The sequence below is a fragment of the Caloenas nicobarica genome, chromosome 6 (assembly GCF_036013445.1).
Source record: "Caloenas nicobarica isolate bCalNic1 chromosome 6, bCalNic1.hap1, whole genome shotgun sequence".
Taxonomy (NCBI): Eukaryota; Metazoa; Chordata; class Aves; order Columbiformes; family Columbidae; genus Caloenas; species Caloenas nicobarica.
Genome location: NC_088250.1, coordinates 9,019,413 through 9,034,002, shown reverse-complemented (window position 1 = coordinate 9,034,002; position 14,590 = coordinate 9,019,413). Strand labels below are relative to the sequence as shown.

The 14,590-nt window shown below is 45.1% G+C and overlaps 1 protein-coding gene across 2 annotated transcripts in view; it reads right to left on the bottom strand.

Annotated features, from left to right (window-relative positions):
- The window catches only part of FN1 (fibronectin 1), a 54,092-nt gene extending 40,304 nt beyond the window's left edge, over positions 1–13,788 (bottom strand). For both annotated transcript variants that reach the window (XM_065638247.1, XM_065638248.1), the window contains exons 1-10: positions 13,608–13,788; positions 13,190–13,318; positions 11,602–11,739; positions 9,683–9,814; positions 9,433–9,570; positions 6,856–7,014; positions 5,261–5,461; positions 4,589–4,768; positions 2,876–3,052; positions 1,789–1,941 (exon numbers count right to left, since the gene is read on the bottom strand). In XM_065638247.1, the coding sequence (XP_065494319.1) occupies positions 1,789–1,941; positions 2,876–3,052; positions 4,589–4,768; positions 5,261–5,461; positions 6,856–7,014; positions 9,433–9,570; positions 9,683–9,814; positions 11,602–11,739; positions 13,190–13,318; positions 13,608–13,773 (1,573 nt within the window). In that variant the 5' untranslated portion in view covers positions 13,774–13,788. The remainder of the gene's footprint in view (positions 1–1,788; positions 1,942–2,875; positions 3,053–4,588; positions 4,769–5,260; positions 5,462–6,855; positions 7,015–9,432; positions 9,571–9,682; positions 9,815–11,601; positions 11,740–13,189; positions 13,319–13,607) is intronic.
- Positions 13,789–14,590: the final 802 nt, after the last annotated feature.

Sequence of the window (14,590 nt, the reverse complement as noted above, 5' to 3'; positions counted from 1 at the left end):
TCCCCCTGATCAGCTCACTGAGACTGACCATGACAAGCTCTGTTCACGCAGAAGGGAGCCCTCCTGATATCTGTGATCATCACAGATCAGTGCTGCACACACACCACTGCTCCTGGGTTCATTTATCAGCAGTGTACAAATAAGCAACACTTGCAGAAAACACATCTGTAGGACGCAGCCCAAAGTACTGTATGTACAGAACTGCCTGGTTGTTCCTTTTAAGAGATTCCATGTGTGAGAGAAAATCTAAACCAGCACACTAACTCTCTCACTTCTTCCTCTGACAAAGGTCTAGACTGAAACACCTCAGTGAGTGCTGTCTGAAGTCATTAGGACTAAACAAGGAGAAAAGGGCTACTCCAAATTCATAAGGATACCACCAGAAGGTATAAACATCCCCATGATGTTATTCTGCTGGGTATCTCTGAAGACAGAAGCAGGTCTGTTACATACCCAAGGTGCTACTGGTGCCTACTAATCTACAGCTCCCTCAAAACACAGTAACCAGAGCCCATGCTTAAGTACAATGGTGACAGTCTATCAGGTTCAATGGCAACACATCAACCTGTGATCTGCCCCAGAATTCCTAACACCAGTCTAATCACAGCGAGAAGCAGAAAGGCAAAACAAACAAGAAAACCACCCCAGAAGCATGTTGTTTTGTTAACTGGGACCCAAGGGACCCAAGTTCAGTCCCAGAGTCAATCACAGACCATCTGTCCTTGGGGAAGTGACTCAGTTAATCCTAGGCCTTCATTCCTCATCATACTTTCCCACACCACAGGCACGGCATCAGGATAAACCAAGCAGTACAAAAACCCTCCCATGAGTGCTAAAGGCCTTCTCTGGCTAATATGTTGAAACAGCTCTACTTAGATAACCTTTGCCTTTTGGAAAAGCAAATTACATCTACCTCTCTCATCAAGAAAGACCACTTTAACACCAGAATGAAACTGCAGAGAGAACTAGCTGTGTACGTGGAAAAAAGGATTTTCACAGACCAGAACTTTCAGCAGTGTATTTCTCACTGTTCTGAAGGAAAGACATTTAAAAAAAACTCCCCCAAAGCCCTTGAGTGAGCCTTTCCCTATAAATTATATCCCATTTCAGCAGTGCTGTTAAGAGTCCTTTCTTGGCTGCTTGACAGCAGCCCCCCTGCCTTTTCCAGACATGAAGCCAATGCTGTGAGCTAGCTGTAGGATGATCAAATGTCTGTGCCTTTAAGTCTTCTTTTTTTGGTATTGCTTAAGCAGTTCTCCATTTGGACCACTCATATAAATAAGTAAATAAATAAGATTAATCTCAGTGCTGTCCTGCCAACTTTTCATATAGATTAGCCAGCAAAGGGCTAATCCAGCACAGAGGAATTGAAAATTTCACTGCAGAACAATAAAACAGGATGGCTCTGCATTTAAACTTCAGACTAGTCTGGGTTTTTGTCTGTTCTTGAGGGAGGGAGGTGCCTCTGCTGAGCTCACTGTAAAGTCACAGGGGTGCTGATCCTAACTGTAGACAAAATGAGATAGAGATACATTCTGATTCAGCTCATCAAGTTTTTCCCCTGCTTGCTAGCCTGCAAAGGCTGAAATAGTATTTTTCCAGCATGTAAACAAGACAGAACTTCATGTAGTCCCTCTGATTCCCTTTCTACTCCAAAGAAAAGCTTGATGATATACAGTTCTTGAGCCTGGGCTTGAACCCACTCACAATGATGGAAAAGAAAACCAATTTTCTCCCATCCCTCAAACACTTAGGCTGAAGTGGTGACATCAACGTGAAAATCAGTACCTCTGAGCTGGGAATAGGCAACGCAAGTCCATTCTCCGCGGCCGTTTCCTGCGCAAGTACATCTCATCATATGGCCCAGGTCGTGTTGTTTATCCCACTCATCTCCAACACGGTACATGACACCGTCATTGGTTGTGCAGATTTCTTCATGCGCTGGTTGAGAAGAAAGTAAGAGGATACTTACGCGGCCAGAATTATCAAAATCTTGGGGGCTTAGACCACCCGCAATGCCCTTTCATACTGTGTAGTGGTTTCTGCATCTTAACAAGGAATCTTTAGGCACCCACTCAATTTCAAATAGCATTTTTGCTGGGTGATGACATTCTCCAAGTGCAGATTCCTAGTAGGTGTTCGTTCATTTTAATTCTTATTTGAAAGCTACTAGAAATAGCTTCTGTACAATGTCCAAGGGGTGCAGTTAGAGTCATTTCATGTTGCATACATGTCTTTATATGAACACAGCCATTTGAAGGCCTGCATGTGCCACAAGCTGTTTAAGGGCTCGGATGCTACACTGCCATTAGTTACCAAAGGCCTTTCATTAAAGAGTTGATAGAGACATTCCCTCCTACATGTTCCCTCCTGACATCATGGAGACATGCATGGGTTGTAGAAACAGACCACAATATCAATTTGGACATTACTGCCCTTTTCAGGGTAATACATCAATATCATAAATCAAGAGACTTATTCCTAATCACAGGTTGGGCAAGAAGAAGTAATAAGCCATGAGGGAGAAGCTTTGGCAGGTGTAAGATAAAAACCTCACTTGCTACAAAGCACTGAAGTCCAATGCTCTCTAATGGATCTACACCAGTTTGCACCAGCTGAGAAGCGTGCCTACCACCACCTTGTAGCAAAGGAGTAACTAAAATTGCCTTCTCCTGGCATTGCTTAAGTCTCTGCTAGAGGTGATCAGTGGGGAAAAAAGGACAAAACAAAACTTCAGAAATGCCTTAAAGGGTTTCAGGCTAGGATGTAGCTAATTGAAAGTCAATAATTGACCAACGACAGACAGCTCTTTACTCTCCAGCTCGATGAACCACTTATAGGTATTCCATAATCCCTTCATGATTCTCAGCCTTACCAGCCATAGGGCAGAACCCAAATTTCTGGTCAGCATCATAGTTCGCAGTGGTTCCACACCACCTCATGTTGTCCCTCCGTCCCTCAGAAGTACAGTCAGTGTAGTTGCGGTTGTTGTACAGGAAGGGGAAGTGGCACAGAGCACCATTGGAATTGCCACCACGTGTCTGGACCAAAACTGTACAAAAGTGAAAAGAAAACAGAAGCAAATCAAGCCTGCACTCTCCCTTAGCATGCATGGAAAAGCTTAAAAAAAAACCCCAAACAAACAAAAACACCACACAAAAAACAAAACCACTATTTTTTTTCCCATGAGTATCCTGTATATTATCAACAGGCCTCTTTTCTTGGCTTTAATTATTTCAGATCTGGAAACGTAAGCCTTGCATTGGATCAGTTCAGTTCAAACACTGCTTTAAACAGAGTTATGGAGCCAGCCATGGGAATTCCTGAGCAACAGGGAAAACCAAAGCTTACTGTGTTTGGGAAGTGGCTTTGCAGACTTTTTGTGTCAAGGCCCAGGAAATCAAGTAAACTTGCAGTTCTTAGCATACCTGTATTATCTCACTAAGGCTACCCAGTTGTGCGCTTTGGCTTAAAGTAAAGCCTCAGTCCCCAGGAAAGGATTACAACTCAGTTATGCACAAGAGAACAAGTCAAAACCTCTCTGCAGGTTGGAAGCTTCATGTTTTGCAAGCAGGAGCGGAAAGAGGGCTGTAATCTACCTGAACTACTCGCCTCTTGAGCAACTCTGCTTTACAAAAAATAGAGAACAAGGAGGCATTTGTTGAGGTTTTTCTACGCTGATTTTTCTCTTTTCCCACACTATATCACAAGAAGCCTCACTAAAACAAGAATGCGTGTGTGGACAAAGACGGGGGGTATTTTTGGTTTGGGTTGTTGTTCTTGTGTGGGTTTTTTTGTTTGTTTGTTTTAGAAAACAAAGAATATTCTATGTGCTGCAGAGAAAAGCTTGACTTTTATCAGAAAAAAACACCAACTGAAGTAGAACTGAGTTAAAAAAAAATTATGGAGTATAAGAAACAGTATTTTCATACGGGAATGTGAAAAATTCTCTCCAAGGCCACATCCCAGAGAAGATGCCCAGACACTGTTGGATGTCTGATGGGCTTCCCAGGAAGGGCAACCACACAGGTAGATCTGTGCTGTGAAGGGAACGCTGATCATCCCCAGACAAGAGGGAATGCTGCCGCATTAGTCATGCACCAGCTCTTGATTAGTGATCACAAATCACATTAAAAATCACTGCTATATATGGCAACCTGGCTAGACAGTCAGGACGGAATGACAGAGGAGTGCACAAACTGTACTCCATGGATATCCTCCTCTTCACAGCCTAATATGGGCACTGGTCTGCCAATTCAGCCAAGAAAAGCCAAAGTCTAAGTATCCTCTGGGCCACGGTACCCTGACTAGGTACTCCCAATTGTAAGGTCAGCTCAGAGGAGAGAGAATAAGACTCACAAGGGTACATCTGTATCACCCTGAGCACCCTCCGAAGATGCCAAGAGCACAAAAGTGCTCTGACACCAGGCAGTCCTCCACTGACAGGACTGCCTTGCTGCTGAGGCATGCCTGGAGCCCCTCCAGACTGCCCGAATTGTTCAGGCAGCCTGTCCCTATGTTCTTCGCTCCTTCTTCCATCTGTACACAAGGGTCACATGCATGTGAAGGTCCTTTGAGAAGAACTTACCGTTCTGCTCGGTACAGAAGGAGTATCTCCTGTCCTGCTCGAAGTTGGAAGTGGTGCTGCACCAGAGGTGTCCATCTGTGCGGCCTTCGGTGGTGCAGGAATAGAAAGTCCTTCCATCGTAGGTGAAAGGCAGAACACAGGCTTCTCCATCAGAATTGCCACCATATGTTTGGGTCACAGCTTTAAAACAAGCAAATCACAGAATTAGACTCTGGCTTAAAGCAATCCCTAAATCTTGGGGCTCTAAACCAGCAATAGCCCCTCTGGGCCAAGTCACTGGCTGCTGCAAACCCACACTGACTGCCATGGACCTGGGCCAACACAACCAAGAGACAACTGAGCCCCGCAGCTGTGTCATTCTTTTACATTCTTTTCCAAACATATATTATTGCAGCTTGATTCGAATAAAGTTATTAATGCTGCTCCCCAAGGGCTCTGTTTTCTCTCAGTAGGTTATATATAGCTCACTGGGAAATGTTTCTACCCTACAGAACCAGGCTTCAAATTACCAAAACGACTATTTCTTCACCCCTTGCACCTTTCTCCAGTATGTCTTCTTCAGAAGACATTTCTAACGCACACACACAAAAGGAATTCTACTTTGAAATCAAACCACGGGGCAGTCCCAAAGATCTCATTGGACAGAACAGACACTAAAACACAAACCCATACCTGTTTCCCGGCAGCTGACTCCATTGCCCAGGCAGGTACACAGCATCTGCTGACTGCCCTGTGTCTTGAGCCACTGCATACCCACAGAGTACACCACTCCGTTATCCGTTATGCACTGGCCATATGGCTGAGGCTGCGGCTGTTGTGGCTGGGGCTGGTACAATGCAGTCTGCACATTTGTGAAGCTTGGAGAGCCAGATCCTGCAGCAGAACACAGGGGAGAAGCGAGAGGTTACATGCAAAGCTAAAGAACAGAATGCTGCAATTCAGTGCTGAGATAATAAAACCTTAGGCACTCCATCAGATCAAAAGCACAACTCTTAGCTTCCCTAGACATATCTTAATTATTCCACTTAAACTTCAAAATTAAAAGAACAACTCCCAGTTCTGCTAACAATAGCCCCTGGTTTCTACCACTGTAGAGTGGCTTTAGAAAGGACCAAGAGCATAAACTACTTTTCACAGGAATTGCTTAAATTTTTTTTTTTAATTCATTAAAGAAATCTAGAATTAAAAAAAAAAAAAAAATCAGTAACGAAACAAAAAAATTACCAAGGAAGTAGGGAGATAAGGCAAAAAGAATTAATTTTGAATTTTTCATTGAAAAAGAAAAATAAACCACAAATATATTTATTTGCTCTGGAATTTTTAAACTTTGAATCACAGGGTTTGGCCCATTATCATTTGGAATAATACTGAGAGACAAAGAAGCTTGTTGTCTACATTATGGAAATTTTTGCTAATGATTCCCACAGGAATCTCCACAAATTCAGCTCTGCTGAAATAGGGGAAATAATAATAGTAGAAACAAAATACTGGCACCCGTGAAGCTTTGTGCTTTTTCAAGTTTAGATCTTCTGAGAGTATGAAGTTAACCTGCTGCTACCAAACAGTTAAATATCATTTAGCAAGAAAAATTTAGTGTAGCTGCGGCAAGGAAACAGAGAATTTTTACATTGCGCTTGCCAACAGGAAACCTAAACGCTTAAAATGGCAAAAAATAATTTAGAAGCTGAAGACTTTAACAAACCTTGGGCAAAAAATATATGCTACCTATAAACTAGGTAATATTTCATATCAAAACTACAAACTCCCTAATGTACATGTATTAAATAGCATTGTATGCATTCCTTGACATTTCTGGTTTTTAAAGCTCAACCATTAGTAGGTGTATTTATCTTGTCAAAGAAACCAGATGGTCTCAGTGGAGTTTAAATTAAGGACATTTCAAGAAAGTTACCCTGAGGCAAATACATAAAGTTCAAATATTAACTTGAAGTGCCATGCTTCCAAGACAAAGCTAGTAGATAGTCCCTGTGGATGCACAGCCCTAGATGTGATTTACTGCGCTGTGATTGTGCAGGCAATCACACCTGTATGTGCAAGCCCTGTTTGTGTGCAGAAACAAGGTATAAATTAATCTTACCCACACATGCACAAACAAGCAGCATCTCCTGAACTCTGACCCTTTTTGTTGACAACCTTTCCCTGACAAGACTCCTAAATACCTAAATTAGGATGGCACAATTCAGCACCAAGTCCTCGCCATTCAAAATGTGCTACTCCTTGTCCCTTCCCCTACCTTCCACACTTACCAGTGCTGGTCGTATGCAGGGAAGTGTGTCTTTCGCATTTCCATTCACCTCTGCCATTACCGGTACAGACGCACTGAAGCAAGTTTCCACGGTTGTCCTTCTTGCTCCAGGTGTCTCCAATTCTGTAGGAATTCTTGGTGTCATGGTCATTGCACCTATCTGCATAAGGAACATGACTGTTAGCTAGTTCTGCATTAGATGGCCTCACCGTGCAGTTTATAGTACTAAACCACCAACACCATCAAACGAGCTGATAGTTTAAAGCCTTTATTGAAAGCACACCTCATTTTCTGCAGCCCACAAGTCCTATATGCACTAAAGCCTGCGTCAAACTGCATAGGCTGAGATAACCTGAAAATCCTGATGCTTTAGTCTAAGGGAAAATTCCCATTTATTTCCAGAACCATAATTTTACTTTGTAGCCATTGTCAAAATTACCATAATAACATTCCCAGTGTGAACATGGTAAACTGTGTTCAAAATCAATGTGAAAAAGCATATTCTGGATTGAAAACATTGCCGCTAGTTTCTTTTAAAGCTATTTCTTTCAAGTGGAATTCTTCAGAGCTGTATCATTTCATACTATACACAGGGCACAGTTCAAGTTTGGGGCTCTCCATCACCTGAAAGAAACTAAAACCTATTTGAGGGCAATATGATAAATTCCATTTCTTCCAAAAGAAGTGTGCATGAAGCTCCAGTAAAATTAATATAAACTGCTCATGTCATACCAGGAATATTAGACTTTCTAAATCTCCCTGTTGTCTTTAATAACCCACAGCCCCTGATGAATTGAGCAAATGGGTTCAAAGGACAGCATAACAAACTACTTTTGTCTGGGTGCCAGATCCACATGGATTAACTAGTTGTTCTTCCATTACAACATTTTACCTTCTCATTCAAGGGCAACTTGATACAGTGGCTCAAATATAATAATGGATCAATGAACATGGATTTATGAAGAACTGTGGAAGGACATATGCATCACACCAGACTGCCACTGAAAGAACACACTAGACAGAATATCTATGTGGAAAACACGTTACTAATTCACAGAAGTGAAAATGAACAAAACTTGAGTATTTGCCAGGAGAGTGGTAAATTTGCAATGTATTCATAATGTAATTTGGCATATGTGAAAAAAACCCCTGTCTTATGGACACTCAGACTCTCAAGTTAGACGATGAAAAGCTGAAATAACCCCCAAGAAATCAGCTGTGATTCTGGAAAATGCTGACCATAGAACATAGGTAACAGCAGCACACACTGAAGCATAATGCCACTTTGTGGGCTACAGCTATCATTTTACATACATAAATTTGAATTTCTCTATTTGATTACATTTGGAAAACAAAATGAAAAATGAACAGGTCATTATATTGCAAATTCCCCTATGAAACAATAGTGCAGACCTGAGTTATGGGAGGAAAGATACTGCCAAATCATTTTTATTAGTAATAATAACTCCTCCAAAATTCACAAACAACACATTCTGTTTTATTCATTCCTATCTGACAGCTAATGATTTTTCCCCATGTGTTTTTGACAGACTTCATACTGTCAAGGCTGTTTTCATTTTTATAGCTTATTTCTTGACCGAGTCTCTCCAGATCTTCAGTTTTAGGCCAACCCTCCTTAGTGGTTTAGTTCTTTACAGGTCTGCTGTTTATATCAGCAGAAAGCCATTATCTGTGTGCCCCAAGGCAACTGCATATGAAGCAATTTAAAGGCTACAGGAGAGTTTCTCAAACCTTGCATAACAAAGCTGTAAGGTACAAAGTTAAATTTTCTTGAGGCAACTGGTGTAAACTGTGATAGCTCCAAAACGGAGCTTGCTCCTAACAAAATTGGAACAGAAGGTAAATAAACAAGTGAGATTCTGGATTTTAAAAGCCATGTTCGCTTTGCAAATACAAATAAAATGGAATATTTATGGTAATATCTTTCAATGATGTAAAAAAAACCTAAAAAAGTCACCTGTGCTGGCGAAGCATGTTTGCACTGAAGAAAAAATGGTGGGATGACAAGTGAGATGGGAGAGCAGATAAAACAAACCCTGTTTTATCTAATATATATATTAAACAATAAAAAAGAGAAAAAATAAGACAACATTTTAATCTGACAGACCCTGCTGTTGGAGCAGATAACTATTTCTTTTTAAAAGCACCTAATTCTCCCTCAGGCTACTTTAAAAAACAGCAGCAGAGACATTCAGCCAAACTCTCCACCATTTTGCAGACCAAGCAATTCCCTCCGGCTTCCTGGGAGATGCATGACTGTGACTCAGCTGGCCTGTGGATTTCTTAAATCTTTCTCTCTAGAGCAAGTTAAAACCCCAAATAAACCAGTCATTCTGTCACCAGCTCCCCGGTGTGTCCCCAGATCACAAATGGCAGCCAGGACGCGCAAACGCTCCCCTCTCACCTCACAGGGGTCTGTTTCCCGCCCCTTCTCAGGAGACGGCCAACCCTCTAACGAGGGCAGAAAAAGAAATACCTTTTCTGATGCAAGAAAGGTTGGAGAAATAAATCAGATAAATAAAACGTAGCAGCCGGCGGGTGCCGGGCCAGCGCTTACTTCTGGAGGTGCAGGTGATGCGGCCGCTGCCCTCGCCCAGGCAGGTGCAGTCCACCATCATCCAGCCCTGGTATGGCTTCTCCCAGGTCTCACCGACCACGTAGGATGTCCCGGCTGTGTTGTCGTAGCACCGTTCGGCTGCGGAAAGGAAGGAAGGAAGGGGATGAGCGTCCCCACACGGGATCGCCTCAGGGAAGATGAGAACGCAGCCATGCGCACTGACTGAACCAGGGAAGGAGTTGCCACCTACCCACGGGCTTGCAGGTCCACTCGCCCTTCCCGTTGCCCAGGCACACGCACTCCAGCATGTAGCCGCCTGTCTCGTGGGGCCGGCGCCAGGTATCGCCGATCTTGTAGGACTGGCCACCCTCATGGCAGCGATCTGCAGTGGGAGAGAGGAGAGCTGAGGGGCCGTGCTGAGAACAGCACCCTGGGGACAAGGTAAGGGCCGCCCGGAGCGGGCAAAGGAGGTCAGTTGGGGCAGAGGTGAAGGGTGGTAAGGAGGAGCGGGGCAGGTCACTGCCTCCTCCTCCAGCCTGCAAAATGGCATCCGCCATTTTCCATTGGGACCCGCCATTTTCTGTCAGCTCCTGCCCAGCATTTCCTGCACCTCCCAGGCCCCATCCACTCTCCTCAGCTAATCCCCTCCACGTTTCCAACCACAGCTGAGGACCGTCCAGTGAAAAGGGAATGCTGGGGCCTGAGGACATGCTGTTTCTGCCTCAGGCTCCGTCTTGTTCTGAGGTGGCACCACTTGGACCTCCCTGTGGCTGTCCTTATACAGCATGACTGACATGGTGGCCAGGATGAGGACAATAAGCAGGTGCTTGGTGTGACACCCTGGTGGGACATTGGTCCTCTTGGGTTTGGAAACCCTACCCTAGAAAGGCAGATTCCCAACCATCAGCACCCTAAAGCCCTGAGGCAATCTGGACCCAGCACCTGGCCCAGGGAAACATGACGAGGGGCAGTTTGCAAACAAGGTCTTTTTCCAAGAGAAAAGTAAAAAAAAAAAAAAAAGGAGGAACACGCATCCAGTCATTTATTAGGAGCCACTAAAATGTCTTGTTGGTTCATTTATGAAAGCGGGGAATCTAATAGTCGTAAAGATTGACTCCAAGCCAGCTGCAGTCAGTGAGACCCTCCAGTGAGCTCTAAACCAGGCTGATGTTGAGGAAACGAGACTGCTCTTATGTTAGCAATTTCCTTACTGACTCTTTTCTTACAACACTTATCATCCCTGCCCAATAAAATGCCATTAAATTCAGAAGAGCTTCAGCTCTACTTGTTAGATTCAATACTTTTTTTTCCATGCTATAATGATGGCTGGCTTCCGAGTCCTTTGCAGCAACGCTACTAGCATCAGCATGTGTGTCTTAAACATGAAACTGGATACTTTTAAGAACAAGACTTTTCTCAAAAGGTGCCTCAGGGACTTTGAAAGCTCAGTCTAGGAGTCCTGACACACAGTGATCTTCATGTGAAAGTCTAATTATGACATGAAGGGAAATTGTGAACAATTCGGTGACTCAGTAAGGAAAGGATTTCCAGACAGAGACATGAAAGGGAGAGCTGGGGAGAAAGGACCAAGGAAGAGAGGGAGGAACAAGAGGAAAGTTTGGGTCAGGCTGGTGAAAAAGGAATTGCAGAAACACATTGAGCTGGTGTCTGGATACCAAATCCCAGCTCCCTCAGGGACAAATGTTGGAATGACTTTTTGGAAGACAGAGGGACTGGCTCTCAGGTGGTGTTTATTATCATTTATTCAGAGTAGTCCTGTTAATTCTGATAGTGTTATTCTGACTCACCAGCTGCAGAGCAGACCCCGACTCGTTTTTCCAGTCAAAAAACTACTTTCATAAACGCGCTTGTGAAGATGTAACACTCTTGTATACAGTAAAAGTACTAAACCGTAGGGCTGGAACTAACAGTAGTTTTGGCCTACGTTTTTACACATAGCACTTTACCTTCTAAAAAAAAAAAAAAGAGGAATTTGGTTGTGCAAATGTATGTATTTGGGGCAAGAACTTCAAGTTCCAGGATTGTAATGGGCTTTGGATTAAGCCTCCCCAAGTTTAGCTAATAGGCATTGAGAATATTGTGTAAGTTGCTCTGGAAAATATGACACTAAGGAACAATAGCTGTAGTAATAGGCTCTTAGTTACATACTGGCAATGGTGCAGCTGATTCTCCCACGTCCTGCTCCAATGCAAGTACAGTCCCAGATCATGGAGTCCTTGGGGCGCTCATAGGTCTCCCCTACTCGGTAAGTGGATCCAGTGTATTTGTCAAAGCAAGTCTCTTCAGCTATGAGGGGAGGGAAAAAAAAAAAATCACCAACTTCATGTAACCATGCCAGTAACACATACAGTCAACAGAAACACACATTCCTTGCCTGCTCACACAGATGCTCTTTTTTTTTTCTGGGGAAAAATACTATCAGTCTCCTGGGATGGAACAGCCGAGAGGAATTTGGGTGAAATTCACCCCCTTCAAGGTCCCCATGATACTGAATAACCTCAGCTTCCCTCCCCCAGGGAACCAGAAGTTGAACATGGCATGTGGACATGCATGCCCTGAAAGGATCAATCCCCGCTGTCTGAAGTGCAACAGGACAGAAGACAGGAGGGCACAAACATCTCCTAGCAGCTATGTGTTTTGTCATGATAATTCTCCTCGTTCTGACCTGGTAAAAAAATTGAGTATATTAATCACAAATTTTACAGTAGTCCCACCGAAGTCAACAGCACTACTTGTGACTTGTTCACACTTGCACGAGTGATTACAGAATGGTAATGTCAGACCTGCCACCAGACTTGAGATCCGTAACAGAGCAACCTTCTTCACTACTGGACAGATAAAGCTAACCATGACATATGGGAAACTTGCTATTGGACTTGGAAATCCCTGCAGGGAAACAAAAGCTAGATTAAACCCCCTTTAATGGAGGAGTAAGGGGACTAAGTACTCCTTAAAATACTCTAGCCATGAGGCAGGCAGCACACAAGCCTCGCAGAACAGATTGCTGAAACATTCCCATCTGTCTTACATGAATGCTATCAGCCAGAAACCAGTTTTTCTCTTATATCTCCAGAGCAGCGTAAAGGAGTTATAGCAAACCAGTGGCTGTAGGCCAATAAATACAGATAGATCACATCTGATAATCTAAACTACACTGCAACCCAGAGAGACATCTTCCAGCAGACGTTGCATTTAAAGTTCTTGCTGTTACCTAAATTTTTCCTGAAAAAGACTAAACAATCTCATTTTACACTCAATTATAGAAAGCTCACAGCAGGGCTGGGGGGCTATGGAAAGTTGTAAGTTGAAATATTTTTAAACAAGCTGACGACACTGCACAGCTATGAAAAGTTGGGGTGAAGCAATCAAACAGCACAGAGCCAGAGCTGAAAAGTGACTCCAGATTTGAACTGCCCCATGTGAGTCCAGGACTCAGTTCAGTTCATTATAAAGAAGAGGTTGGCTCCAAAATTAATGTTTAGATCCAGTCCTCCAGAGAGATGAGTGATGTTTGGCTCAGGGTTCTGGTGGCAGGCCCATCGCTAATGAAAAGCATTTCTTAAAATCCCAAGCCAGATCTTCAATGTAATGGAGTGTGGATCCATTACTGACCCCAAGTACCAAACTTCAGACAAAAACCCGTTCTGCCAGTTACAACTCGATACAAGGCTCAGCTTACTCAGCATCAAAAGCCATTCTGGGGTCTTGATGCAGACCATAAAGACCACCAACTTACGTTCAGGCTTGCTTTCGCAGTTAAACCCTCTGCTTCCACCATAGCAGGTACAGACCAGCGTGTTTCCCAGGTAAATGCGCTCCCACTGTTCGTTTATCTGATAGTACCTTCCATTGTCAAAGCAGGTCTCTGGTGGGGGAGAGGAGGAGGGAGGAAGCAGAGCGGGAAGAGAAAAAAGTTTGGAGTTACCGAGGGAAGGGCACAGGCAAACCGCGCCTGCAGCGGGCACACGTGTGCGGGTCCCGCTGCGACCGGGGGAGAGAAAAAGCCACCCCGGGGGTCACCCAGCGGGGCCGGGGCTCCGGCTCCCGCCGCGCTCCGCGGGCTCGGGGCAAGATTCGCGTCCCGAGCGACCGGCCCGAGCCCCGCGCCGTGCCCTTGCTGTGCCCGCAGGCCCCCATCCTGGCGCGGTACTCACGCTTGCCCTGCGCGGGGCCGCCCTGCGGTACCGACGTGGTCTGCGCCTGCCGCCGGCTCTTGCCGCCGCCTCCGCGGCGCTGGCCGCCGCCGCCGCCACCCCCCGCCGCCGCAGCCCCCAGGCAGAGGGCGAGCAGCGCCAGCCGCCACACGGTGCGCCCCGGCATGCTGGCACGGAACGGCACGGCTCGCAGGCAGCCCGACGGACGGGACGGCGGCGCCGTCCGGGCCCTATATAGGCGGGCGGTGCGGGGAGGGGGCAGCCGCCGACGCCCCGGCGCCCATTGGCCTCGGCGGCCGCCACCGCCCCGCCGAGCGCAGCCGCCCCGGTCCGACCGCCACAAAGGGCCGAGGCGGGCGGGGCGGGGGCTGCGAGCCCTGGGCAGCGCGGGGAGCCCGGCCGGGGTGAGAGGCCCGTCCCCGCAAGGAGAACGGGCTGGAAAGCGGTCGTGCTATTTTGTGGAACGTTTGTTCAATAAAACGGCTTTTTTGGGGGAGAGACAGACTTTTCTTTTTACTTTGAGCAACTCTGCCTGTAAGCTGATACCACTCGATTCAAGAGAAATGTTCTGCCTGGGGGAGAAAGTGAGGTGTAACATACATCTACAGGTTGGAAATAGGAAAACCTTAAGTGATGTTTTATCTACTGCTGGTAACTCAAGGTTAGAATCTCTCACACCTCATTTGGAAAAAAACGGTGTAGCTACGTTCTGTTCAAATTAAGTTTTATAGCCTCTTGCTCTGACTTTACTCCTTGCTGTTCAAAATCAATTCTGAGAACAAAAGAAAAGTGAAAGAAGAAATGCTAGGCTTTGAACCCCTTTTAAGTATATGGGATCCTCAGCATGATGTTCTAATGTAATGCTGCTGTATACAAATTTTGTCATTCTCTTTTCCCTGTGTTCTTCCCATAGCCATATCTGCTGCTTCGGGGAGGGATGTCCTCTTCCCTAGTTTGAAGGAATACTGCAAAGCAGAGAGCAT